The following is a 24,234-nucleotide window of genomic DNA, read 5'->3' as shown; positions in this document are numbered from 1 at the left end:
GAAAGAAAACCGTGCTGACGTTGTCACTGCAAAAATATATATTTCAAAAAACTTTTGAAATATAAGTATATAAATTTATTATGTTGAGTCGGTTGCATAATTCACAAATTTTTATCTCTCCAACCAACATTTTTTATTTTATGAAAACAATTTATTATTTGTGACACTTAATTATTTGATTAGTAATAAATTAGTTTATATGATAGATAATTGCATTATGTATTTTATAAATATATATTGGGACTAGTTTCACACATTTGCAAACAATGTTTTTTTATTGATTGTATCCATCAATTCATTTTTTCGTTACTTATAGTTTAGATTCTTTCAACACCATTTTATACATATTTGGTACATTTAAAAGTATGCATTAAAAGAAACAACATTTACACAATATAAGTTTGTTAGTATATATCATATTTTCCAATTTTTTTTTAAACAAATCTGGACATTTTTAATTCCTGACTACAAAATATAATTTAATTTGTAAAAATTAGATCTTTGGATCCAAAAATTGCACACCTGATTTAAAAAATTTTAATTTCCTATTTTTTTCTGCATATTTGGTAGTAAAAAAAACATAATTGAATCATTTTTACTGATGACGAGAGTAAGATTTCAAACTGCTTATACCCTTTCATAGAACAAAATGTAGGCACTAGATGAAGTAAGATGTGATTCTGGCAACGCATCGCTCACCCTGTAAAAAGTAATATTTGAATTTAGCGCTTTATTTAATATCTTTCGAACTTACACATTGTCATTGAATTCATGCCATTTTTTAGTTACTGGATGTTTGCATAAAGCAACATAATGACCCCCAGCCGTTGATCCTTTGTAAAAATAAAAAAAACGCATTTTATTATAATAAAAATAATTAATACCACATTACACTAGTCATATAAATTTTATAAATATTGTACAAATATACTTCAACGTTCTTCAGAAATTACAGTAAATTAGTATTTATTTATTTACTCACCCATATGATTTGAAATAGCATATAATGAGTAGTTGATGCTATTACTTTTATTTGAAGCATATGGTCCCATATTTAATTCTCTTTCACTAGTCGGAAATTCTACAATGTTAGATAACTTACTCCAACGCGTTTCAGAAAACCGTTTCAAATCTATTTAAATTAAGTTCATTTTAAGCATATATTTTTATTTTATAATATGTTAATATTTGTTGTTACTTACGGATAACCAAGTATTTAGGAAATCTTTGAATGGTAAAACTTTTGGTACATTTTCGTCTAGTTTTACATTTAGAACAAGTTGGCATCTCATCACCATCCAAGACTTCCTCGCGAATAAATAAGTCTAGGCATGCATCTAATTTGCAGCGCGAAGAAGATGGCAGAGGTACACTTAAATCCCAAAATGGATCGAATGTTACACTGGCATTATTACATATTGTGCATTTGAGTGTACTTTTTAGTTGTCCGACAAAAAGATCGCGAATCAGAGAATTTTCTTGTCGAGTATACCACTCCCAAGTTAGGTCAGCTTTCTTATTGTCTCTATAATTAGTGCAAACATTTTGTGTTGCTTTTATAAATCAAATTCGATAGTATCTTACGTTAAATTTTCGTCAATTTTCAGACTTCCTGCTTTCATTCCACTATTGAGAGCACAATGTAGCGAATCTAGAAAAAATCTCAAAAATTCTTGAGCGTCTTGTTGATTATAATCACTGTACATTCTATGTTTTGCTGAAAATGCTCGCTTTAATTCCATTGGCGTAACACTTCTGGTTCCATTTGACCACATATCTCTTATTAATCTAGCAAACTCTGTAATATTTTTATTATAACATATATTATTATTATAATTTTTAATATCAATTTTTTAAACTTACCATGAAGTATTTGCTGATCTTTGGACGGCGAAGATCTAACTGCATTATGGCTTCTCAAAAATTTTGTTAATTCGCTCGTATGGCTTAGACATTGAATAACTGAATTCATAAAGCATGTATTTCCAATATTTTTTAGACCGCATAGACCTTGATCAAAAGAAAATGACATCCAAATATACAATAATTTAATACTCTTTGAGGCATTAAACAAATTCACAAAATTTGACATAAAATCAATTACTATTAACCACTTGGGCAATAATATCAAATCTTCAAATTTCATCCAAAATAAATGTTTTTATTTAAATTCCTTAATTTCAATAAAAAAATTATTATATTAATATAAATTGTATATCGTGACAGATATAACAATTTTTATATTTAAAATTTTAACTTAATTTTGGTTTTTATTCTATATTTATTTATATACATTCTATCTTATAAATAAATACAGTTTCAAGATAATTTCATAGCCGACTAAAAATTTTTTTTAATAGTTACGATGATTTATAAATCTTTTGAATTCAAAACTATCCAAATACCGGGAATTACATTTCAATTGCTTATAAATTATTTGGCAGATACATAGCTTGCACCATGTCTAAAAGGTGCATGACTAATAATGTTTAATAACAGATATTTTTCAGCTTACCCTCTGATTTTTCCTCACCAGATATCTTACCAGATATCGCATCATCATTGTTGCTATGAATAGAGGTATATGCAGACGTCCTACCTGTCTCACGATCTAAATAACGAGATGCCGAAGGAGATGATGGCGGAAGGGCACTCCGAATAGATGAACTCCGAATCTGTTATTATAATAAAATTATTATTACAAGAACTCATATCAATTTTTAATTAAATTAATTGAATTATTAGTTTAATAAGCAAACGAAACACATGCAAACACAGAAAAAACAATATAACGCGGAACAAATAAATAATACGAGTATGTGTAAAAATGCCCTGAATTCTAAATTGATAAATACATATGTGACACAAAAATATATAACTAATAAATAAGGAGATAGGCTAATCTATTTAAACCTGTGCTAAAGGCTTCAAAAGGATGCGCGTTTTAAAGTAATTCTTATAGTTGAATTGATGTGAAGTGGATTGTAGTGTAGAAATTGAAGGAAAGAAAAGAATTAACTTACGCTGTCATCAGATTCGATCAAACTGCTTATCGAGTTCAATTTTTTTGTCTCATGCAATGAAGTGCCATTGGTATTTTCCTGCCTGCTAGAAGCTGAACTCGAAGCTGAAGATGAATTATCTTTTGCATCTCTTGAATATGGCGATAAAGGTGATGAGCGATTTAGCAATTCGTGGTTTTTGCTTTTCGATGGTAAGCTACTTGTGTTACTCCCACTGTTCGTACTGGTATTGAGCAAAGCACGAGTTGTTGAATATAACGCAATTGATGGTGTTGGATGCGTGCTCGTATTTAGTTTTCCATTAGTCGCTGTTACGGCAGGCGTAGCTACATTAGTAGAAGTACGATAATTGGCTCGTGTTAGTGACCCTCCACCACTGTTACTACCAAGTTGTAAGTTACAGTTGTCAAAATCACTACTATGACGATGCTGCAAATTACTTGTACTTCCACTGCCACCATGAGATCGCAATTGTACCGAATTGAAAGGCAGACGCTTTTGATCATTTAAGCTGTTAAATTTGTCTATCGAGGCTTTAATGCTATGCGAATCAATACCACTTCGACGTATATCACTGATGCAATCAGTGCTTCCAATTGCGGATCCCTTACATATCGACGAGCAATTTCTTTGTGCATTAACTACACTGCCATTGGCATATTTATAATTGTTTACTTTCTCGAACACGTGGTTCGTGGCAGAGCATATTATAGTCGACTTTGGGCGAATTCGTGTCTTTGATGCATCAGCTCCCGCATGCGGATTTGCTGATTTTTGTGTACAACAATTTTGATCACAAATTTCACGTTTACGTTCTTGAACGACTGTTGTTGGTTCATCACTGTCAATATATTTAATATCGTCGTGATCTGAGGATAATTTATAACTTGTTTGCATGTTGTTATTTGTATTGCTTCCGTTTATTGTGCTGCTACCGCTACTATTGTTATTGACCCTGTTTGTAAAAGAAACGTTGTTTTGTGCCGCCGCCAATCTCGCAGCTGCAGCAACAGCAGTTATTGTTGTTGTTGGTATAGTTCTATGAACTAAAGGTTTTATCTGCCTGTTACTAGTTTTTGAACTTCCAAGGCCAGTCGATGTACATGTAACTGAATTTCCAACTCCAGCTGTTGTTTTCGCAGACGTAGGTAATGCTTTAACCTTAAATTCGAGATCAACTTTGTGAACATTGACTGCGGTTGCAGTTGTTCCAATTTGCTCAACATTGACACTTCGACGCATTCCATTAAGTGCTGAAGAAGAATCTGTTGCAGTATTTGCAATTGTTTTAATTCGCTTTTTAATTTCTTCAGATGGAGATGTAGATTTTGTCAATGATACTGATCTGCAATTAATATTATTACAACTCTTTAATTGAGTAGTAATTATATTATTATTTTTATTATCTGGACCAGAACCAACTCTACCCGATGTATTTTGACTTTGATTTCTTGATTTCAACTGTGGTTTATACACTTGCGCATGAGCAATTTTACATTCCTCCTTTAAAAAGTTTTTATCTTTATATTCTGAGACTAGGAAGAACTGTTGATTGGCTTCTCGAACTGGATTTGTGGGTGTACGAAAATTATCAATTATATTTCGATTTAATTTTTTTTCTTCCTCTGCAGATAGTCTATTTAACTTAGAACCAATTATTGGATTTTTATTTGAACTACTTGTCTTTAACGAAGAGGTATAATAATCACATTTTGATTTCAATATTGGTAATTTTTGAAAATTATTTCTTCCTTTATTCACGTCTATCATTATTTTTCTATATATATCGTCTTCGCTTTCTCCTTTCCCCTCTTCTCCCTCTTTCTTTTTTATGAAAATGTAGTTGCGTTAATAAAATTGTATTTACAAAGATTAAAACATTACTTTCTATGGCAAATGCTTTGAGTATTAATTTAAGTTAGAACATTAAAATAATTGCATAAACAGTTATTTTAGAGCCAAGATCTGCAAATGATTATCTATAAAAATACATTAAAAGAAATATAATTATATGAGAGTGCAATTGTTAACAGGTAATGGTAAGGTTTAAAGATTTAAATGTAATGTTTACCACAAAAGATCTAATTTTTACTGCAATTTGGAATTATTTCTTATTACTTCTAATAAAATTACAATAGTTAATATTTTTTTTTCATATTCAATGAATAACAAACATAAGAAAACATAATTTTATTTAGAAAGTAAACCTTGAAATATCAATCTATATGCGTCAAATTATTAAACGAATTCTTCAAAGAATCAAAGGATTTTGAAAATTTGAAAAGCGTTTAGAAAGCGAAAGCAACTTAGTCTTCTAGAGATGTCAACTCTGTTTAATTTCAGTTTTGATCACGTCCATCGTTTGATCGATTCACTTCCTTTTTGTTACACTAACTTTTCAGTTACAAATTTATTTTTTTTTTTTGAAGATATTGTAAGCATATCACATATTATTTTAAATTTATTAGTTGTCAAATAAAAAAATTTTTTTTTTTCCATGCACATTCGATTGATACTACTATATAGTTATTTACTCATTTCATCTTTTAAGCTGTTAGGTGAGGTGAGGAGAGCATATAAAAAATTTCGATGTTAGTCTTAAAATATACATATTTTATTAATTCTAAAACTGTTGTAGTAATTCATTGGCATTAACAGTTTATATTTGGCAAATACTTTTATAAATGGCTTTTGGATATTAGGCGTTGTTAGTATATCTTGCCTGGAGGATTGCAACCTGAAGCAATTCGAAAAATGTATGCTTTTGGAATTTTTGCCTTAAACAATTGCATGCTACTACAATACATTGGAGTTAAAAGAGCTGGTTTTTATTTTGTATGGTTAAGAACTTAAGCAACAAATCAAAGAAAACATGTCTGCCTTTTACAGTTATGCAGTCAGACGCAATTTGTCTATTACCTTGCTACTCTTTTTTGTACCAGCCGTATCTGAATTAGGCGGAGCAACCTCATCAATCTGGTTACCATTTGCACTCTTTGCTAGATTTAATTCATTGTCTTCTATTTCTTCATTGTCTGATTTCATTTTGGTCTTACAGTTCACTACAAAATCTTCATCGACAGCATTTTCAGCTTTTGACATTTTTAAATCATTTAACTTAATATTAACAGTTTCTACACTCTCCGTACTGATACCACTCGGCTTGGTATAACTGTGCTCTACTTGGCCATTTTTTGGAATATCACTGTCATTATTTGGTTTTGCTTTGTGCATGCGGTTGCTGCGAAGTGTAAATGTAGCGATCGGTATATCACTGTCACTGTCATTGATAGCATTGATAGCAGACGCTGATGAAGAGTTAAGTAGTTTAGTAGACAATTTGCGTCTCGTTTTATACCTATTTACGTCATCTGTTGTGTCAATATCGTTGGGAGAATCTCCACTGCTATATAATCGATTGTATCGGCTATTATGTTTATTGGTGTTAGTAATTTGGGTAGTTAATCTATTCTCAGAGTCTTCCGGTACCGTTATACCAGTTTCACCAACTGCTGATCTAGAACGTGACAGTTCACATGGCGGTTTATAATGTGCAGGACTGTACTTTTCATATAAGTCCAAACCAGAAGTTGCAACTAAACGTGCTAAGGATGAAGATGAATATGAACCTGAAAAGCGTTTACTCTGCGAAGTACTATCTACACCTGAAGGTGGTTTTTTCGTTTCATTGTTGTTCGCATCTTTTTTCAAGGTATCAGAAACTTTTGTCTTTTTATTGAACTGTTATGTATAAATTATTAAAAATTTTTGATGATGATATGTTGTTGTTTCAGTTGATTTTGTTGTAATTGTTGTTCGTTTAATATATGAATCACATTTATAGATGTTAAAATTCCCAATATGAATTATGTTGATGACAGATTTGAAATCAATGCCGATGAAAATGTCAAATAGATATACATTTTTTTGTGTTTATAATAATGAATAAAAATAATTAAGAGAAAAATATTATTTTGTTAAAAACTAAATTATAAAAAAATAAAGCTATATATGCATTTCATTCAGTTTTATCGTTTATCAAAGATCGCTACTCTTAATTTTCATAATGAATGTAAAAATGACATGTAAATGAGTAATTTATGGACCCTCATATATTGAGTAGTCCTCATATATTTCCGATTTCGACCAATTTGAAAAGAATTTTAGAATTCATTTTAGTTATCGTATAAATTATAGAAATGAACTATGACAGCAATCTTTCGTAAAATGTTCAAGTGCACATAATATAAAAGCAATTGCAAAATTCTCGTCGACACATAAAGTCGATATTGAATTTATGTCCATACCGAATGATTTCGATGATTTCCTTTAACTTTGCAGGTTATATTAGTATTTACTTAGCAAGATTCAATTAATTTTTGGATTTCATTTTTTGTCTAGCACAAAAACTAAAATTAAATGTATTGAATGCGTTAATTTATTCGAAATATACAGCATTCTGTCATTTGAGGTATTCTTTACATTCTCAGATTAATTGTACAGATCTCTGCACTACTAAAAATAATTAAAAACCAAATGTAAAATAATACCAAACACAATGCAAATAAACGCATGAGCAGAAATCAGTAATCAGTACTCAGTTCATTTTCAATATTGTTTTCCATTCTATAGCCAAGCACACTAAATAATAGTTTACTCACTCCATATCGACTGGATGTAGTTGTATCATTATGACTTGTTCCCAAATATGAAGAATTGCGATAACTGCCTAATGTTGAACCTCCCGATAAATTGTACGATGAGGAAGAACTTCGTTGTGTTGTTCGTGGTGAATAAGAATATGAATTTAAATTGTAACTGGGGCTATATGTGGAATATGATGATCCTGTTCCTGTTCCAGTTCCTTTTGAAAGGCTACTAGCACGATTGAAGTTGTAACTACTTGAACTGTAACTACTTGAACTGTAATTACTAGAGCCAACTGAAGAGTTACCACTAGTTGAAGATAATGTCCCGTATAAGCTACTGCCAGCTGAAGACGATGACCTCCTTGGTGAAATCACAGGCATATTAAAAAGCAGTCGCCTATATGACTGCGAAAGTTTTGTAATCCTTTACTTAAGCTTAAAAAAACAAAAAAACAAAAACCATTAGTGAGTTGAGTATTTTATAAAAGACAAATTTATTCTGTGCAAATAGCTCTCAAATTATTTAGAATGGGGTTTTAAAGCAAGACTTTAAAAATATGTATACATATGTACATGTTAAAATATACTAAGCATATAAAATTGCTCTAACAGATGACTGCTGATAGCTATAAAAGACTTCAATCATTTTCGATTCTTCAAAAAATTTTTTTTTTAGTGTTACCGAAAGGTTCGTTTTCTTATAATGATAAAGAAGCTATTTTTTTTTTAATTTAAAGGATTTTCGAATAGCAAAGAAAGAAGGGACAAACACAAAAATTTGGTTAATTTTTTGAAATTTGGCTGACCATACAACGCTGTTTCGAGTAATGCCAAGTACTCATCATCAGTGGTCTTAGGATATAATCGAATTTTTAATTAGTTTATAGTCCGTATATAACTTGTTTGGACTGCAAGTGCCAGGCTTAAAACTCGTCCCTGTCAAATTAGAAGCGATGACTACTCGTGTTTATCCACAAGTATCCAAGGCTGTACAAACTTTCAATACTCAAGTTCCAGGTTTTAGTCACTTTTTATTCTTTAAAAATTTTTATTCGATTTTTTTTCAATCAATACTTACAGGCTTAAACGAATCTTATTTTTCTCCTTTCTTAAATATTTATTTCCTAATCTATTCTCCGTTAAAGCACAAGGCTGAAAATTGGAAGATGAAACTATATATGATACAAGACTCTAGTCGTTCAGAAATATAATAATTCTGGATATACAATCCTTTAATCGCAGTAACAATCTTTCAAGCCTTTCCAACTTCATATATGTTTTTAATTTGGGTGTGAATATAAATATTTCAAAAATCCATGGTCAGCCAGGCAGGCACTGTATCTTGTAAATATTCAAGGTGTAAATTGACAACAAAAATTGGCAACCAAAACGGTCGCAGAGGTTGATTTTCACTCGTCATGCAAAATTATTAACTCATTATAATTAAAAAACTTATGGCACGATATAAATTGAGTAATATTTATTCTCAATTATAAAATAAAAAATAACGAATTAAACTGTATTGATTAATAAAAAATATTTAAACAATATCTAAAAGGCGTCATCATCAACTTAAAAAAATCTATTTTTAAAAAAAGCTGCAAAGGCGAACCACACGAATTACGCAAAAAAGGAAAATATGCTCAAAATGGAAAGTGAAAAATAGTTTCAAAAACTGCTTTTGAAGGTTATGAGAATCATTTTCAAAACCAGATAAATTCGCTGAAACTTTTATTAGATTATTAGACCGTTTAAGTAATATAGATTCCACTCACTTCAATTTCTTCAATTAGCTTTCATTTATTTTATTTCACTAATATTTTTCGTATTCGAGTCGTTCATATCAATCGCACTGAAAAATACATTTGTCAATAACAGCCTTGCTAGTAATGAGAACGCAACAACAAGGTGCAGAAGAAATGAAAGTTCTTGGTGTTGCCATATTACTATAATTCAATGTGATAATAAGTGGTGAATATAATTATAAAATTTATTAAAAAATTTTCTAATATATATTTATAATCGACATTTGAAACAATACAACTAAATGTTCTACCACCAGTTTTACAAACAGTGATTACGGTGTTTCCTGAGTCTTACCTCAGATTTTCACAGTTAAGAACCCCCTTTAACATATAAGACCGTTTCAAACAAGATATAATAAGTCTGTGTCACGAGCATCTCGAAGTAACTTTGAATAACAATGTGTATATACAAATGCGTTCCACCAACAAATTTTCGAGTAAATGAGAACATCTGAGAGAGCGTAACATCCCTGTCGAAAATTGATAATGCTACACAGACTTTACTCGTACATTTTATTTCAAGTGAAATTTGTGTTGATGTGTGAATCAGCTGTTTTGGTTTGAATTTAAATTTTTGTATTGTTTATTTGCGAAATACTGGTGTCCCCGCCAGACTTTACACAAATTTGTTCCTGTTAAAAAACTGTGTATAAAGCGTAATTTGGCATTTTATTTGTTCACGCTCTCAGTTTGTACTTTACTTGTGTTTTATTTGAGTTTTACTACGAGTAACTCGTGGAACAAACCTAATATGTAGTTAATTAATAGTAATTAATAGTTTTTCAAAAACTACTTCTTAAATAAGTCTCTGTATATGCCCAATTTTCTTACTTTTCTGTTGCAGTAATTTATAATGCATTCATTATTGTTGAAGATTCCCGGTCATAGGGTTAAAAGATTTCATAGATAGCAATCAAAACAATATCAAAATATTAAATATTTACACACTCTTTTTTTTTAGCATTTCGTGTTAAGTGCTTTGAATACACATCTTTGTCTATGGTTTTCCAATTCATCAACTGTACAGAGAAGCTCATTATTGGCATTCCAAATTACTAATTGCACGTTTGATGCACTACATGAGGGCTCATTAAATAGTGTAAGGTCCAATACTACAAGCTTAAATGTAGAGTAACAACTACACACAAATGTAGTTCCCTCTTCGAGACCACAGTTGGATTACAACAAAGTTCTTAACAAGCCTTTCTCAACAGAAATGTCTCCAAGAAAGAGCGACTGTTTACATGTCCTAATTTATACAGCAATTTAAGTCCAGTTGATCTTTGACAGGTACAATTGAAGTGGCTAAGCTTTTCTGCCTCGACAAAGATAAGTTTCAATTAAAATCCCACCCATCTATTTTGCGCTCATATTCTTAAAGAATCTTCTTCTCTTTTACATTTATTGCCTTTCATTATTTTTTCGGGCTACAACAACAACATTCTTTATACTTTCTCCATACAAGCTCCGACAACTCTGGTCTCCTTATTACCCTGAGTTGGTGTACTGACACATCGCTAAACTTATATCCAGGTTCATACAGAGGCTGCCACGATAACCTACATAAACTTCAAATAGCAGAACTGGATCCTGCGACAACTGTGACTTATGCAATATATTTCCATTCTATAATTTCATTTAAGCGGAGAAGAAAGCGCCCAAACTCGTAGATCGAACAACTCAATCCTCATACAATTATCCTCTTAGTGATATCTTCAAAATGAAAAAGGGTCATGATCGTAAAATATGGTTGAATCACTTAGATATCATAAAGTGATAGATTTTAAACTACCATGAAAGGTGTTTCTAACTCTTATGATCCCAATTAAAGGCGATCAAATGCTATGAAACTATAATCAATCGTTTTCAATAGGTGGTCATTAAGATCAATAGTATATAATAAATATATATATACAAACAATAGTTTGTACCTATATATGCACATTCTAAGGCATAACCATCTCAAGTTTCAAGTTTGTTTACAAAGAATTTCTTGTATAATATCGTTAAACAGTCTTAAAACTAATAGAATTAAAAAATGTCTATATGATAGTGTTTATGTTTTATACACGTAATATATATTTATAAATAAAATGCAACATATGTTGATCAAAATTATTTCATACATTATATTGTTTAAATAAGGAATATATTTCAATGATAAATTCATTAGGAAGGCTCTTCAAAGGTTATAGTAATCAACAAACTCTACAGTGCGTCGGTAGCATATGGGATTCAATCTAACCGGCTTCCATTTTTTCTACAATTTAAAAAAGCAAAAGGAAGAAGTAATATAAAATTATAAAATAATAGCGTGACACATAAATATAAAACAAAGATAATAAAAAATGCTAAAATTACATCATTTTAGACAACACAAAAAGCTAAGTAAAGCGAATGCCAGAAGGAAATTATTATGCAAAGCGTACTGTATAAGATTTGGAATGTTTTGTTTAATACACGAGGTTCGAAAACACATATATAAAGACTTTAAACTTAAAGCTAATATTAACAGTCAAATAAAAAGAATAAATGAACTAAACTGTTGAACTTGGCAGGGGTGGCGTAGGAGGAATGACATTGGGAATTGCTACAACACATGCGCCAGCGCGACTGTATGTCAGAGGTGCAGCTTGAGTCCATTCATTTGTTTCATCGTCGTACTCTTCAACAGTTTTTAGATATTGATGACCATCGTATCCACCTACAGCCATTAAACGATCACCTAATAAAGTACAACCAATTGCATCACGGCCAATGCTCAAAGAGCAAATCTACAAATAAATCTAGTTAAAAGGGACTTATAAAAAAAAAACAATATGTGTTTTATTAAATTTAAAAGGTCATACCAAAGTCCAAGTGTCCGTCGCTGGGTCATATCGTTCCACTGTTTCTGTACGACATACTGATGGATTACTCGCTGGACAATCGTGACCACCTAATGCATATAAATAACCATTGCTAATGGCGACCTAAAAACTTTTATTAAATAGGGATTCAAAAATTATTTTCTTTTAATTACTCCAACTCCTCCACGCCTTTTATTCATTGGTGTTCGAGGTGTCCATTTATTTGTATGTGGATCATAACACTCAATTGAACGATGGCATGCAGTGCCATCTCGACCTCCAACAACATATAGACGACCTCCTAAAACCGTTACACCAGCTGTTGAGCGCATTGCAGACATAGAAGCAACTGAATTCCAAGTTCGTGCCACGGGATCCCATCTGCAAATTATTTATAATTTCAAATAATTACCATTTCGAAATATCATTAATTACCTTTCAACTGTATTTAAATAGCTCCATCCATCATGTCCACCTACAGCATACAAGGGTCCTTCCAATACAGCTACACCCAAACCATGTCGGTGAGTGCCCATTGGATTCAAAGTCGTCCAAGCCATAGTGTTTAAATCTAGGCTTTCACAAGTGTTTAATGTCTTTAACCCATCTCTTCCGCCTACAATTATTAACTTATCATCCATTACAGCAACGCCAAATTGAAGTCGGCGCGCAGACATGTTTTTCCAAACAGTCCACTTATTCAAGCGAGGACAGTAGCTTTCAATTCCAATCGCACCCTAAATTTCATCAACTTATTAGATAAACTGTTCAAAAATTCAAGCTTACTTACCTTATGTGCATCCATACCACCAACCGCAAGCAAACGTCCAACAGTTGATTTTCTCGGTTTTGTGCGTTTCGATGCTATGAGTGATCGTCTCTCGGGCAGAAGATGCCACTTCAACGCTTCCATAATAAGTTGCTGACAATCATTTGATCCACAAACCGCTTCCACATTGTCCGCAATAAAAGATGGTTGCAGTAGAGGCAATCGGACCAAAGCAAGCAATTCCGGAATGTGTTGTTCACGGTTCTTTGCGTCGTGCTGTATCCAGGACATTAGACTGTAAAAGACATCTTGTTCCGAAAGTACATTCAAATCATCACTCGAAATCAGTTGTCCTAGTTGACTGGCGTTTAGTTGAAAAAACTCTTGATTCTTACAAACCTAAATAGTGAAATCAATTATTAGTTATCATATTAGATTTTTAATATTAAAGGTATATCTCTTAACCTGCATGAAATTTTGGCACGTATAGGCCTGTGCTAACCGTAACAAAGTCTTACAACTTTGCTGCTCTGCAAAAAATGCAAAACCCAAGCAGTTGGAAGGATGGAGCTGGCGAGCCAAAAAATTACAACAAGCAGCAACTACATCGTTCAACTGCAGAAGGCAAGCTGTAGCTAGAAGCGTCTCAACAGAATCCTCACGCAATTCTATCACGCCTGTGTAACAGTACTGCACCAGAATCTGCAGTGCTTCTCCTTGAACTTCACCTAAAGTAACTTCATTTTCTTTTGTTTCACGCAAAGAACCCGTAAACATAGCAGAAAAATATGCACTCGACGCGGATAACACAATACGATGCGCAGGAACTCTAACCAAAGTGGAGAAGAAATGTTTAAAAATATTTTAATTATCTTTGATGTACTGCAGTTCCATTCATTCGGTAAGTCAATGTTGTCAATTAGTTTTGTGTTTTGAATCATTCTAATATCATTATAGATGAAAAATAAACAAACAAATTATCATTGTTGACACTCTCTTTCTACTTCTTACAACGGTTCTGCAATGTTTTCAATTCTCTTTCAAATACAACTTTTAATAACAAAACATTTTATATGCAATACCACAACTGTGGACACGTCGATCGCCTTTGTTCTTCTTAGAGAAAGAAAAACACAATTGCAGAAATAGCTCTGCTACGCAGTACCACTAAAGAGACAAAGAAATTAAATCATTTTGCCTCATCAACACCAACATATGCCAAAGCAATGTGGAGAGTCGTCTATTCTAATTTGTACTCTCCATTGCACTACTAACGTTGTGCGACGGTCCAACTCTCAATTGTGAATGACAATAAACTAAACTGGTTGGACCGAGTTTCTTCCAATTGAGTCGTCCTTTGTCTCAATAACTTAACAACCCTAGCAAATTTCCTGAGTCTTGTCTAGTAACCTAAAGGGAACTTTGTTTCATATACGCTTACCGTTTTCCATCTACGCCAGCAATCAGAACGACATCACAAAGCTGCTGGTTCTCTAAATGCACAAACATACGCTTAAGAATGCTTTCAGCATGTTCTCGGCAACGAAAATATTCATCCTGGCTTACGGCAGACATTAAACTGCCAATGCTGTAATCTCGTGTTAAGGACTCGGCGTCGGCAAGCAGAGATATTCGTGCTGAAGACGATGTTGTGGAATCCCGACTGGGGCTGTCTTTGTTTGTTGACATGATAAATCCAGTCTCCGATTTAGTATTAAACAGAATTATTTGGATTTTTATTTTTAAATTTTAAAATAGAGTTTTACAGTTCTAAACGGAAATGCAAGTACTCTTCAAGTAAATTTTATTTCCGATAAATATTAGTTAAATCAATTTGTCGATTGTTAGCAATTAACCAGGATGCCTCAGATGTCTCTCTATCCGCGTTACAAAACGTACTAAACTAGGTACTTCGTAATGCATTTGACGTCGTTAGCTTAATGCATTCTAGTTGCACAAAGAACTACGCACACAACGAAACTTTTACTACTGTTTTAGATGGAAGCAGGATCGGTACGGAGATCAACAAATGCACTGTCGTCGCCTCTTGACGTTCAAACAAAAAACTTTACAAAAACTGCAGCACTAAAAATATATCTCTGGTAATTTATTCATTTCATTTCTTCTTCTCCAAATTTCTCTGTTTTCACTTGTGACTGCAATTTCTCTCTGCGTAGCTAAATAGCATTTTATTTATTAAATAAACAAATCATATTTTGTCTTTATTTGTTTTGTTTTGCTCTTCTCGGCGTAACTGCTTTCATTTCGTCGCTATACACAAAGAAAATATGTTCACAACCGAATTCGCCGCTAGAATACATAAATAACACAAGTGATGTGCTACTTCGTATCTTAGAATATATTTCTTACTTTAGGCGTTTCATATTGCTAATGAAAAAGGTGCACCTTTAGTCGAGTCTCCTACATGAAATTTAACATACACACCCTATTTCCCTAAAAGTCGTCTGCATGCAAAAACAAGTTAAATATTTCGGGAGTTACTCGTAATGATTACGTTTAAATATCAATATTTTCATTAACAGAACATTACTGGGAAAAAAAATTAAAACTCAATATTTTACATAAATTTTTATTTTAATACATTGTTTTTTTAATTATGAGGATGTAAAAGCCCATCGATAATTAACGAAATAGGCGTGGGCATTAATTAGGAGATGTGTTGCGCTTGGGAGTAGAAGGTGGTAAATCCATTGTTTTACATACCCAACCAGCAATATCGACTTCCTCCACTTCAGCTTTACGTATCCATGGGTGATTCTAAAATATTATGTAAAAAATTATACAAATGAATTTCAATAAAATTCATGGCCTACCAAAAGTGTTTTTAAATCCGCTCGTTCATCAGGGTTCTTCTTAAGGCATATATCAACAAAGTCTTTGAATTCATCTGTGAAAATTTTGTGCTCTAACTTGGGTGGCGGTTCATTTACAATATAATCTAACAATTCAAAAATTGCCATAACTTTAGGTTCTACAACTGTTTGGTTTCCATCTTCAGAGTTTTTATCAAATATAGACTCCAAAGTTTTAGCATCAGGTGGTGGTATCGGATACATACCAATTGCCATTTCAACTAATGACAAACCTAACGACCAAATATCAGACTGAACAGAGTAATGAGTTCCTTGTAAACGTTCCGGCTAAAACAAAAAAGAAAAAAAAATAACAACAAAATTATAAATTAAAATTAATTTAATTCGTTCATATCGTACCGACATATAGCTGCGTGTCCCAACAAACGAGTTCGCCATGGAATCAATTAGTTGGCCGGAAACGCCAAAATCACAGATCTTTATTTCACCACTGCTGTTTACTAATATATTACTAGGCTTTACATCGCGATGCATTATAGCGTGCTTGTCTCGCAAATAACTTAAACCTTTTAAAACGGCTAATGTTATTTTACCTAAAATTGATTCTGGTATTCTACCAGCACGTTTCAATATCAGATCTAGTGAACCACCATCCATATATTCCATGCATATACTAATTTCGCCATCGCTATGGAATGCGCCATAAAATCCAACAATATGAGGGAAATTGCATTGGTGCAAAACCTTCAGTTCTAGTACTATTTGCTTTTTAATTGCTGGTTTCACTTCTAGGTGTATAAGCTTTCTTGCCATTATCAATTGCGTGGGTATGTGACGGACTTTCATAACAACACCTCCATTACCAGATCCCAGTTCACCCAGTTTCTCTACATGCTCTTCGGATACTTCCCCAATTTTCTTCTTTTGACTTAAAAACACTTCTATACGTTTTCTGGCCGTATCGTCCATATCCAAGTCCTTAAAAGTTTCAGCAAGATCCTCAGTACTCGTTTTTCGGGTCGCCAGCAAACTATGTTTTCTTTAATTTAACTTTTTAATGAATTTTTGTGCAACCAAACGAAAAGCAATAAAACAAAATGTTTGATGATTGAATATGAAAACAAAAATAAAAAGGATACAAACTAATGGGAAAAGGGGATATGCGCAAAATATGAAAAAATCAATAGGTGACATAACGGATATTTACTCTGTTCCCGAGGGTGTTTTAAAAGGTGGCGTGGGTACAACCTGTGAGGCAGCTACCGTAGCGTCCACGGCACCTGGCGGCAGCGTCAAATTTAATTTGTTCTTCGACATTTTCATATAGCAATTCAACAGAAACGTCCGCTTCAACCAATCCTATAATATGTATAATAGATTCTTTCACCTTAGAAATAAGATTTTAGTCACACAAATTTACCTTACAGTTATTTTAAAGTGCAATAGCGAGAAAATTACAAAAACAAATTCAACAGCCGGCAGCAAATTTTGTTTATTGTCTACAATAGCATATATAACTAAATTTTATTCCTACAAGTATGCAGTCTGTACATATATAAATAATCTAAATAATCGAAAGTCAGAAGATTATGTTGTAATATTAAGAAAAAATTTATTTAAAAGATTTTGTTTAACTCGCCGTTTTCCTTGCACAAATATCTTCGTTTCTTTGTATTCTAACAGCATTGCCAGAATAAAAATTTTGCTGTCAAACTTTATTCCAATTTATGAGATGAATTGTGTATTGGAAATTGCAATCTTCAAACCAGTACTGGTCTTAGCACATTAAAAATAAATATTATAGAGTATTTACTAATATCCCTTCCATTAATTTTAATTTTTGTTATGCATATGGAAAAATTATTTTAAGAAATATTGTTTCTTATTAAAATTGTTAAGAAACAAATAAACTGTTATGTATATGATATAATAATCATAATAAGTGCTTTCGGCAGCTTTTTGTGTGGCAAAAAATCACAAGTTGCTTACTATAGGCGCTAAACGAAATAGTGGCATCCCTGCCAAGAACGCAAGATATTTTGAAATTTCCTTTTACAACAAAATTAATAATAGTTTACAATGTTTATACCTTAATAAGTATTAACTTGATAGCAACTTGGTTTTATACATATTTTGAAAACGACAGACAGATACATGAACAAACAAATTGGGCACGTATGGAAACAAATCACACTTTTTTATCTGTCAAATCATATAAAACAGCTGTTAATTTCAAAGTAGTCTTGCCACTCTGGTAAAATATCAAGAGTGTTATAAATTAAATTCGATTGTTATATGTTAATTTCGCGTGTTACCAATTGAAAACTACACTAGATCGTTCCCATACTGTCCGTGTTAATTGCTTTTTTCATAGAGAATTGACGAATTTATTCCTGAAGTCTATTGATTTAGAAAATACTACTTCAAAAAACTTCGATATGGCAATAATAAGTACAAGTTTTGACATACATATCCAAAAAATTTATTTGATTTAATGTTTAATTACCCTTAAATGCATACACTAGTTGCAGCTAGATAGCGCGACTACTTTTTGTTGGTGAATTGCTAATGTCTCCACATGTCACGTATATCAAGACACAGTAAATTGAGTATAAACTGAGTTCACTTAAATCCGTTATCATGTTGCTTAGTTCATGAAGTAGGAAACTTGTCAAGTTTTATTTTTACTGTGTATATATTTATTATTAATTTTAAAAAGCAAATTCTTGTCTTTCTATACCAAAGAGCATAAAAACAGTCTTTAACAACACAGACTATTCCCCGCTAGATGGCGTTTAATACGGTCTTTCACAGTATCCTATAAAATACTGCAACCATAATGTTACGTTCTTAAATAATCAATACAGAATCCACTGTTTTCATTGGTCAAACGTGTGACTATAATTTATGTACACAGACCGCCCTAAATTCCTGTTACGGAATTTTTTATTTACTATTTATGTTTAAAGTTTTTTCTGTTGCTCTTGAAGAAAATGCTTTATTAAACACATAAGCAATAAGAACGATGAGTCAATTAACTCCTCAAATTCTTGGAAGCCATATTGGCTTTAATGACAACGTAAAGTAAAGTGAAATAAAAGCGAAATAAGTTCTGCCCATGCAAACCGTAACAATCAAAATAAGTAATAATTGTTTTCATATAAATGTACATACGTACGTGTATATATTTATCCATATATGTGTGGTGTTTGGATATGTGTATGAATGTGCTTGACGGTAACTGTTTAAACTATTTAACATTGCCAAATAGCATAGCAAATATATGTTTGCGGTGCGTTTGAAAAACCGCGCGGCGTGCTGCTGCGCTGCTGGATCCAAACTTCAGTTCAATTCCTTCAAACAAATTTAGTGCAGGCTATGAATTTATGCATAAAATATTTAATGGAAGTGACAAGATCTTTACCTCCAAACTTACCCAAATCAAACTTTACAGAAGAAGCATATCTGTTTTATTATTCACCTATGGAACTAAAATAACAAATTTGTATCTTCCGACAAATGATAATTGGGACGAACGTAGGCTATAAGTAGACGCAACTGAGATTGGAAAGCATATAGCTACACTTTCTTCAGTTTATTAGCATTTAGAATAAGAAATCAGATTCCGTGTTATTTTCAAAAAAAGGCATTAGTAGTTCTCTCCCAATACTTAACTGTGAACAAAGCAACTTCGAATTTGATTAATTGCAAAAACAGAAAGCGAAATTAAAATCGGAAGATTATTTCCAACTGAGAAAAATGTGAATAATAAACAAAGCAATTCGTTCTTTATTGCTCCTCACTGTCTACCAATCAGTCTACGCTTTCTAGTACTCAATGGACGTAAGTGGAATACCTAATTTCCGAAAACGCGCAAACGCTTGCACCTAAACTACCTTTTTCCTCTATTTTGGAACACTTAACTTCTATTTTTAGTACATAATTGCCCAAGGTGCGTAAAACTAAAGCGTTTCGACTTCAGTGCCGCCACCTTTTCATTGACGAAGAGAGACGCTGCTTCACTTTCGAGTCCTTTGTTGTTATTTCGTTTTTTTCGTATTTTTTGTTTTTTTCGTTTTTTTCGTTTTTTCCGATTCAATCATTGTTGTTTATTCATAGATGAACCGTAAAGGAATATCGGACGAATTCGGTTGGCGGTACTGTGAAAGATGGGAACAGAAGCAAAACCAACACCACTCGCGGTTGATACTAATTGGAAGCGATGATGTGTAAATGTCGAGTATCGTTGGAGTACAGACGATACAGACGATACATTCGATAGGATTCGGCTGACATTTAGCGTTCGACGATGTTATCGGCTTTTGATTTTTGATAATTCAAGCTGAAAATTTTTGAAAACAATACTCGTTTGCTCCTCTCTTGCACACTTTCTCATGACTAAGTTAACCAACCAGTCGGTTAAGAAAGTTCCTTTAAAAAAAGCATTAAAAAATATGACAGAACACGAAAGAAGACAAAGTCATTATAGGCATTTCCATTAACGAAAATAGGTAAAGGGCTTAGAATACCGAACGCTGCTTTTCTATTACTTCGACGTACACACCTCAATATACAAGACTACGATATCCATCCATTAACATTCTAATGTTAGTATGTAATTAGAATATCTGCAATTACCAGCAGCCTTACTTAATGTTGAGACAAAGGAAACAATAGAGGCGTAAATTCTTGGTAATCACATAGACTATTTTATATTTTATAGAAGAAATGCATTCAAAATTTATTAATTGTACCAAAAGCTCCTCAGTTGTCTCTTCTTTATTTCTGCTTTTAAAGAAGAGGATTTAAGCATTTATAACAGCTTATGTGTCCAGATTTCAAATCTAGTTATCATGATATCATTTTAGAACAATCTCGATTTGTTAAAGAGACTTTTACAGATCGAAAAATCGTGACAATAACAACAATTCGAAGCTTTGCTTGAGTAATAGACCATAAAGACCAATATATCTTTGTAAGGACATGGCATAATCAAAGCAGAGCCAATAGTGGCTTCTTCGCATTGCGCGAAAACGGGTAACCTTTCAACCAGGAAGTGTGAAGAATATAGAATTTAAGATTCAAAGACATATCCGTTTTGTCATCTGAAATAAATTGGAGGTATAAATTCAATGTCGAAGTATCGCAAATCGATAATTTGGAAATAATGTGTGGCATATTAAACCCCTGAATGCAACTCAGTCTAACCAAAGTGAAATGAATGGTGACAGGCTTATTAGTGCCAAATGAGCGTTACCCGCACTCATTCAGCTAAACAAAGGGCAGTAATAAAAGGCATCGCTGGAACTTCCTTCCTCAGTGACCCGATCATTTTTTACTGCTTCGAACAATTGGAATTGTTTCGTAATTTATGTTGTGTCAAGAGGAAGCGACACACACAGTTCTGAAGGTAAAGGTAAAGGCAAAGACAAATGAAATAAGTCGAGCATAAGCGGTAAATTCATCAAGCGGGAAGAAATATTTCAAATGGAAATTTTGAATTAGTGAAAATCGAATTGTGAAAAGTAAGTGCACCTGATTCTGAATGGGAATGGTATACGTATGCTTTGCATTTTCCAATCTAATGTGTTTACATCCAGTGTCCACTATACTATAAACGTACATCTGAAGCTGCATCTACTCATCTAAGCATCTAAGCAACGCAACATCTAAACATCTATGTGCATCTATGCTCTGTGCCACCGATGTGAGTGACCTCTGACAGAATTGTGCTCGCTTCTTAGCGAACACCAGTTGCAGTGTGTAATTGTTTCATTTGACAGCATCAATAAATTATTTTTTAAATGAATTGGGTTTGTCCATCGAACACCGTTGAGCGGTGGCCTTACATAATTGTAATCTCCATTTTTTATTTCATTTCCCAAAACGAGAAAAATGAATTAGTACGTAGAGGTAGTTTTTTCTTCAGTATTTCACTTTCCGATGCTGTAGACAAAAGAAAAAGGTTTTCTGTAAATTTTTTTCATTTTTTGTTATTAACTTCATTGGCGTTTTATTGGGACCAAGCCATTAAATTAATTCGATTTTTCATTCATCAGTGCAGTCGGTAGCTGTGTTTAATTTTAGTTTTATTGCCATCAAATTAAAGCCTATTGTCGACGTATTAGGGGTCTTAATTTCTAAAAAATTCAATGTGTGTACGCGCATATGAAAATCTAACAGTACACGCATGACTTTACACTAGGCACGTCCGCCCAGACAGATGCTTCCTACATGGCACCGGAGAAAGAAACGAGAGAAGCAGAATTTGCCAACTATATTTGGTGTTAGCCTGACTAATTGGTTATTTACTTCTGCGAAGCTTCGCCCATTGCCCATTTCTTCTTATATCATTAGACATCATTAAGAAAATTTATCCTGAAATCGTGGATCTCTCTTATTTAAAATTTAGTCCAACATCAACTATGATGTGTTGGAAATGAGGGAAGAAAAAAGATAGATTCAAGATCTTAAAACACATCTAACGTTAGCAAATTGTTTATTAGCGGACGAAAAAAAAATGTTATTTATATGAACAGTTCTCCTACTCTTATTGTTCGTTTTCGCAGACATCCTTTTTGATGATGAATTAAAACTTCATTGTCATTACTTTGATTATGTCCCAGAAATATGCCAGCATAAATCGACTGCTTTCCATAGATCCATAGATTCAGTGGCGGAGCTAGACCAACTCTGGACGTCGACGATTCTGATTCTGAATTGCGAGGCCCCGTTCGTAATGAACGAGTTATAAAAGTAAATAATTAGCATTGACTAATACGACGAAGCAAGTATGAATGTTTTATTGCTAATCAAATTAAAATAAATGAATTCTACTACTTTAAACCGTACTGAATTATTTTTAAAATTATATCATACTTTCCACCAGCTACTATTTTCGCTTCAATTGATAGAATTGCCAATGCAGATAGTCACTCTTGGGTCATCATACTTCTCAAGTAGGTCTTAATCAATTTTAACTTTGAGAAGTTTTTTTTGGTAGAAGCTATACTGACTGGAACTGTGAGCATGATTTTGGTTACTATATAAAGATTTGGATATAATATACTGGACGAGTTATATCATTGATTGAGTGTACTGAGTTCGATTTTAAAAGCAGTAGTTTCTCATACAGTTCAATAGGCCAATGTATACCTAAAGCCTTCCAATGCTTGAGAAGGTCTTCGTTTGATATACTTTTCATATGATTAATGTCGTAAGTCTAACCAAATTGTTCAAAATATTCATTAAATGCTTTTAATCGACAGTTGGTAATTATTTGCGAGGCCCCTGTATGCACGAGGCCGTCACCGATGTCGCTGACGCCTAGCCCCGCCACTGCATAGATTATTATTACATAAATTTTGTCTGTTGTATCAATACTCTTTAGTTTTTCGGGGAGTATAATGTCATTTAATGTTTGATTAATGAAAACTATGATTCAACATCAGCTCAATAATATATTATTTAAGAAAATAACACTAAAAAGTAAGAATTGGACTTTTCAGTTTTCAAAAATTATAAACAAACCAGTAAGTAAAATAGGTAGCAGATATGATATGTACAATAAATCTAAAAAATTATCTTGAAATCTATAATGCCATATAAGAAGCAACATAAACAACAAAACATATAAAGGATGCACTGACTTAAGACATAATTGAAGGTACTATAATGCTGTATATATAAATTATATATATGTATATTGATATAGGTACATATATGCGTGAATGATTATATCACAATTTTTCTAAATGCTACAAAATACTATTTCGAAGATCTATAGTATGGTGACTAAGCAAGGAAGTCGAACTCCGTCAAAGGCACACATGTATAGATAAGATGAATGCTGCGTGAACTAGAATCATCGGTTTTAATCTTAGTCCTTGAAGATGTATAAACATTTTAGGCAATCAATATAATAAAGGAATGAAGTTTTAGAAATTATGACTTACCATTGATTCGCCACCAGAGTAGAATATGAGAAAAAAAGTTGTCTACTGAATGCTATCTTAAATTATAGTATGTATGGATGGTATTTAATAAATACCGTTGATGAAGTGGTTGCATCTAAAGTCATAGTAGTTTATATTCGAAATTCTGTCCCACGTATGTTGTGCCATTTCAGTTGGTTGCTCCTGTAAACACGTGATTTCGACATTTCAGAAATTTTACAAGAGTTCAGATTCGAATTACAACTTCAAATAGTGTTTGTTATCACTATTGCCTAATGAGGTAATCGTCACTTTTTTCGGCGTTGGTTGTACACTGATTTAAGTCTATGTACGTACCAATGCTATTCCTG

At 32.6% G+C, this 24,234-nt stretch overlaps 3 protein-coding genes across 13 annotated transcripts; all 3 read right to left on the bottom strand.

The window, feature by feature from the left end:
* Positions 1–394: 394 nt before the first annotated feature.
* LOC119671907 (ubiquitin carboxyl-terminal hydrolase Usp2) lies at positions 395–9,555 on the bottom strand. 6 transcript variants are annotated; one of them, XM_038082781.1, is made up of 10 exons: positions 9,448–9,555; positions 7,685–8,107; positions 5,943–6,764; positions 2,516–2,675; positions 1,864–2,010; positions 1,585–1,798; positions 1,203–1,525; positions 983–1,132; positions 755–833; positions 395–700 (listed from the first exon to the last, which is right to left on the bottom strand). In XM_038082781.1, the coding sequence occupies exons 2-10, from the start codon at positions 8,051–8,053 to the stop codon at positions 628–630; spliced, it is 2,337 nt and encodes a 778-aa protein (XP_037938709.1). In that variant the 5' UTR covers positions 8,054–8,107; positions 9,448–9,555; the 3' UTR covers positions 395–627. The 6 variants fall into 6 exon arrangements, with proteins under 6 accessions (XP_037938709.1, XP_037938710.1, XP_037938706.1 ...); XM_038082782.1 differs by lacking the exon at positions 5,943–6,764 and having other exon boundaries at positions 9,448–9,553; XM_038082778.1 differs by lacking the exons at positions 5,943–6,764; positions 9,448–9,555 and adding an exon at positions 3,024–5,002 and having other exon boundaries at positions 7,685–7,774.
* Positions 9,556–11,558: 2,003 nt separating this feature from the next.
* On the bottom strand, positions 11,559–15,621 carry LOC119671906 (kelch-like protein 5). 2 transcript variants are annotated; one of them, XM_038082775.1, is made up of 8 exons: positions 14,537–15,620; positions 13,561–13,924; positions 13,117–13,494; positions 12,762–13,063; positions 12,500–12,707; positions 12,327–12,449; positions 12,021–12,251; positions 11,559–11,737 (listed from the first exon to the last, which is right to left on the bottom strand). In XM_038082775.1, the coding sequence occupies exons 1-8, from the start codon at positions 14,782–14,784 to the stop codon at positions 11,660–11,662; spliced, it is 1,932 nt and encodes a 643-aa protein (XP_037938703.1). In that variant the 5' UTR covers positions 14,785–15,620; the 3' UTR covers positions 11,559–11,659. The 2 variants fall into 2 exon arrangements, with proteins under 2 accessions (XP_037938703.1, XP_037938704.1); XM_038082776.1 differs by lacking the exon at positions 11,559–11,737 and having other exon boundaries at positions 11,904–12,251; positions 14,537–15,621.
* A 44-nt stretch (positions 15,622–15,665) lies between these two features.
* Positions 15,666–17,581, bottom strand: LOC119671905 (dual specificity mitogen-activated protein kinase kinase dSOR1). Of its 5 annotated transcripts, none has more exons than XM_038082769.1 (5): positions 17,350–17,581; positions 17,137–17,288; positions 16,329–16,968; positions 15,930–16,256; positions 15,666–15,873 (listed from the first exon to the last, which is right to left on the bottom strand). In XM_038082769.1, exons 2-5 carry the CDS (start codon positions 17,250–17,252, stop codon positions 15,760–15,762), a joined length of 1,197 nt encoding a protein of 398 aa, XP_037938697.1. In that variant the 5' UTR covers positions 17,253–17,288; positions 17,350–17,581; the 3' UTR covers positions 15,666–15,759. The 5 variants fall into 5 exon arrangements, with proteins under 5 accessions (XP_037938697.1, XP_037938699.1, XP_037938700.1 ...); XM_038082771.1 differs by having other exon boundaries at positions 15,667–15,873; positions 16,329–16,959; positions 17,350–17,488; XM_038082772.1 differs by having other exon boundaries at positions 15,667–15,873; positions 16,329–16,959; positions 17,355–17,488.
* Positions 17,582–24,234: the final 6,653 nt, after the last annotated feature.

Source organism: Teleopsis dalmanni, chromosome 1 (genome assembly GCF_002237135.1).
Source record: "Teleopsis dalmanni isolate 2A chromosome 1, ASM223713v2, whole genome shotgun sequence".
Taxonomy (NCBI): domain Eukaryota; kingdom Metazoa; phylum Arthropoda; class Insecta; order Diptera; family Diopsidae; genus Teleopsis; species Teleopsis dalmanni.
The sequence above is the reverse complement of the archived record's forward strand: the minus strand, read 5'-3'. Positions and strand labels throughout refer to the sequence as shown.

Bases quoted from the DNA above. Each gene is read 5' to 3' on its own strand.
- LOC119671906 (XM_038082775.1), bottom strand. From the start codon at position 14,784: ATGTCAACAAACAAAGACAGCCCCAGTCGGGATTCCACAACATCGTCT. The intron at 13,064-13,116 runs GTAAGTAAGCTT...GATGAAATTTAG, and splicing joins GTGGTATGGATGCACATAAG to GGTGCGATTGGAATTGAAAG. The intron at 11,738-12,020 runs GTTTAGTTCATT...TTTAAATTGTAG, and splicing joins CACCCCTGCCAAGTTCAACA to AAAAAATGGAAGCCGGTTAG.
- LOC119671907 (XM_038082778.1), bottom strand. From the start codon at position 4,793: ATGATAGACGTGAATAAAGGAAGAAATAATTTTCAAAAATTACCAATA. The intron at 1,799-1,863 runs GTAAGTTTAAAA...AAAATATTACAG, and splicing joins AGATCAGCAAATACTTCATG to AGTTTGCTAGATTAATAAGA. The intron at 834-982 runs GTGAGTAAATAA...ATTTTTACAAAG, and splicing joins TGCTATTTCAAATCATATGG to GATCAACGGCTGGGGGTCAT.
- LOC119671905 (XM_038082769.1), bottom strand. From the start codon at position 17,252: ATGAAAATGTCGAAGAACAAATTAAATTTGACGCTGCCGCCAGGTGCC. The intron at 16,257-16,328 runs GTACGATATGAA...TTTTTGTTTTAG, and splicing joins GGACACGCAGCTATATGTCG to CCGGAACGTTTACAAGGAAC. The intron at 15,874-15,929 runs GTAGGCCATGAA...ATAATATTTTAG, and splicing joins CGGATTTAAAAACACTTTTG to AATCACCCATGGATACGTAA.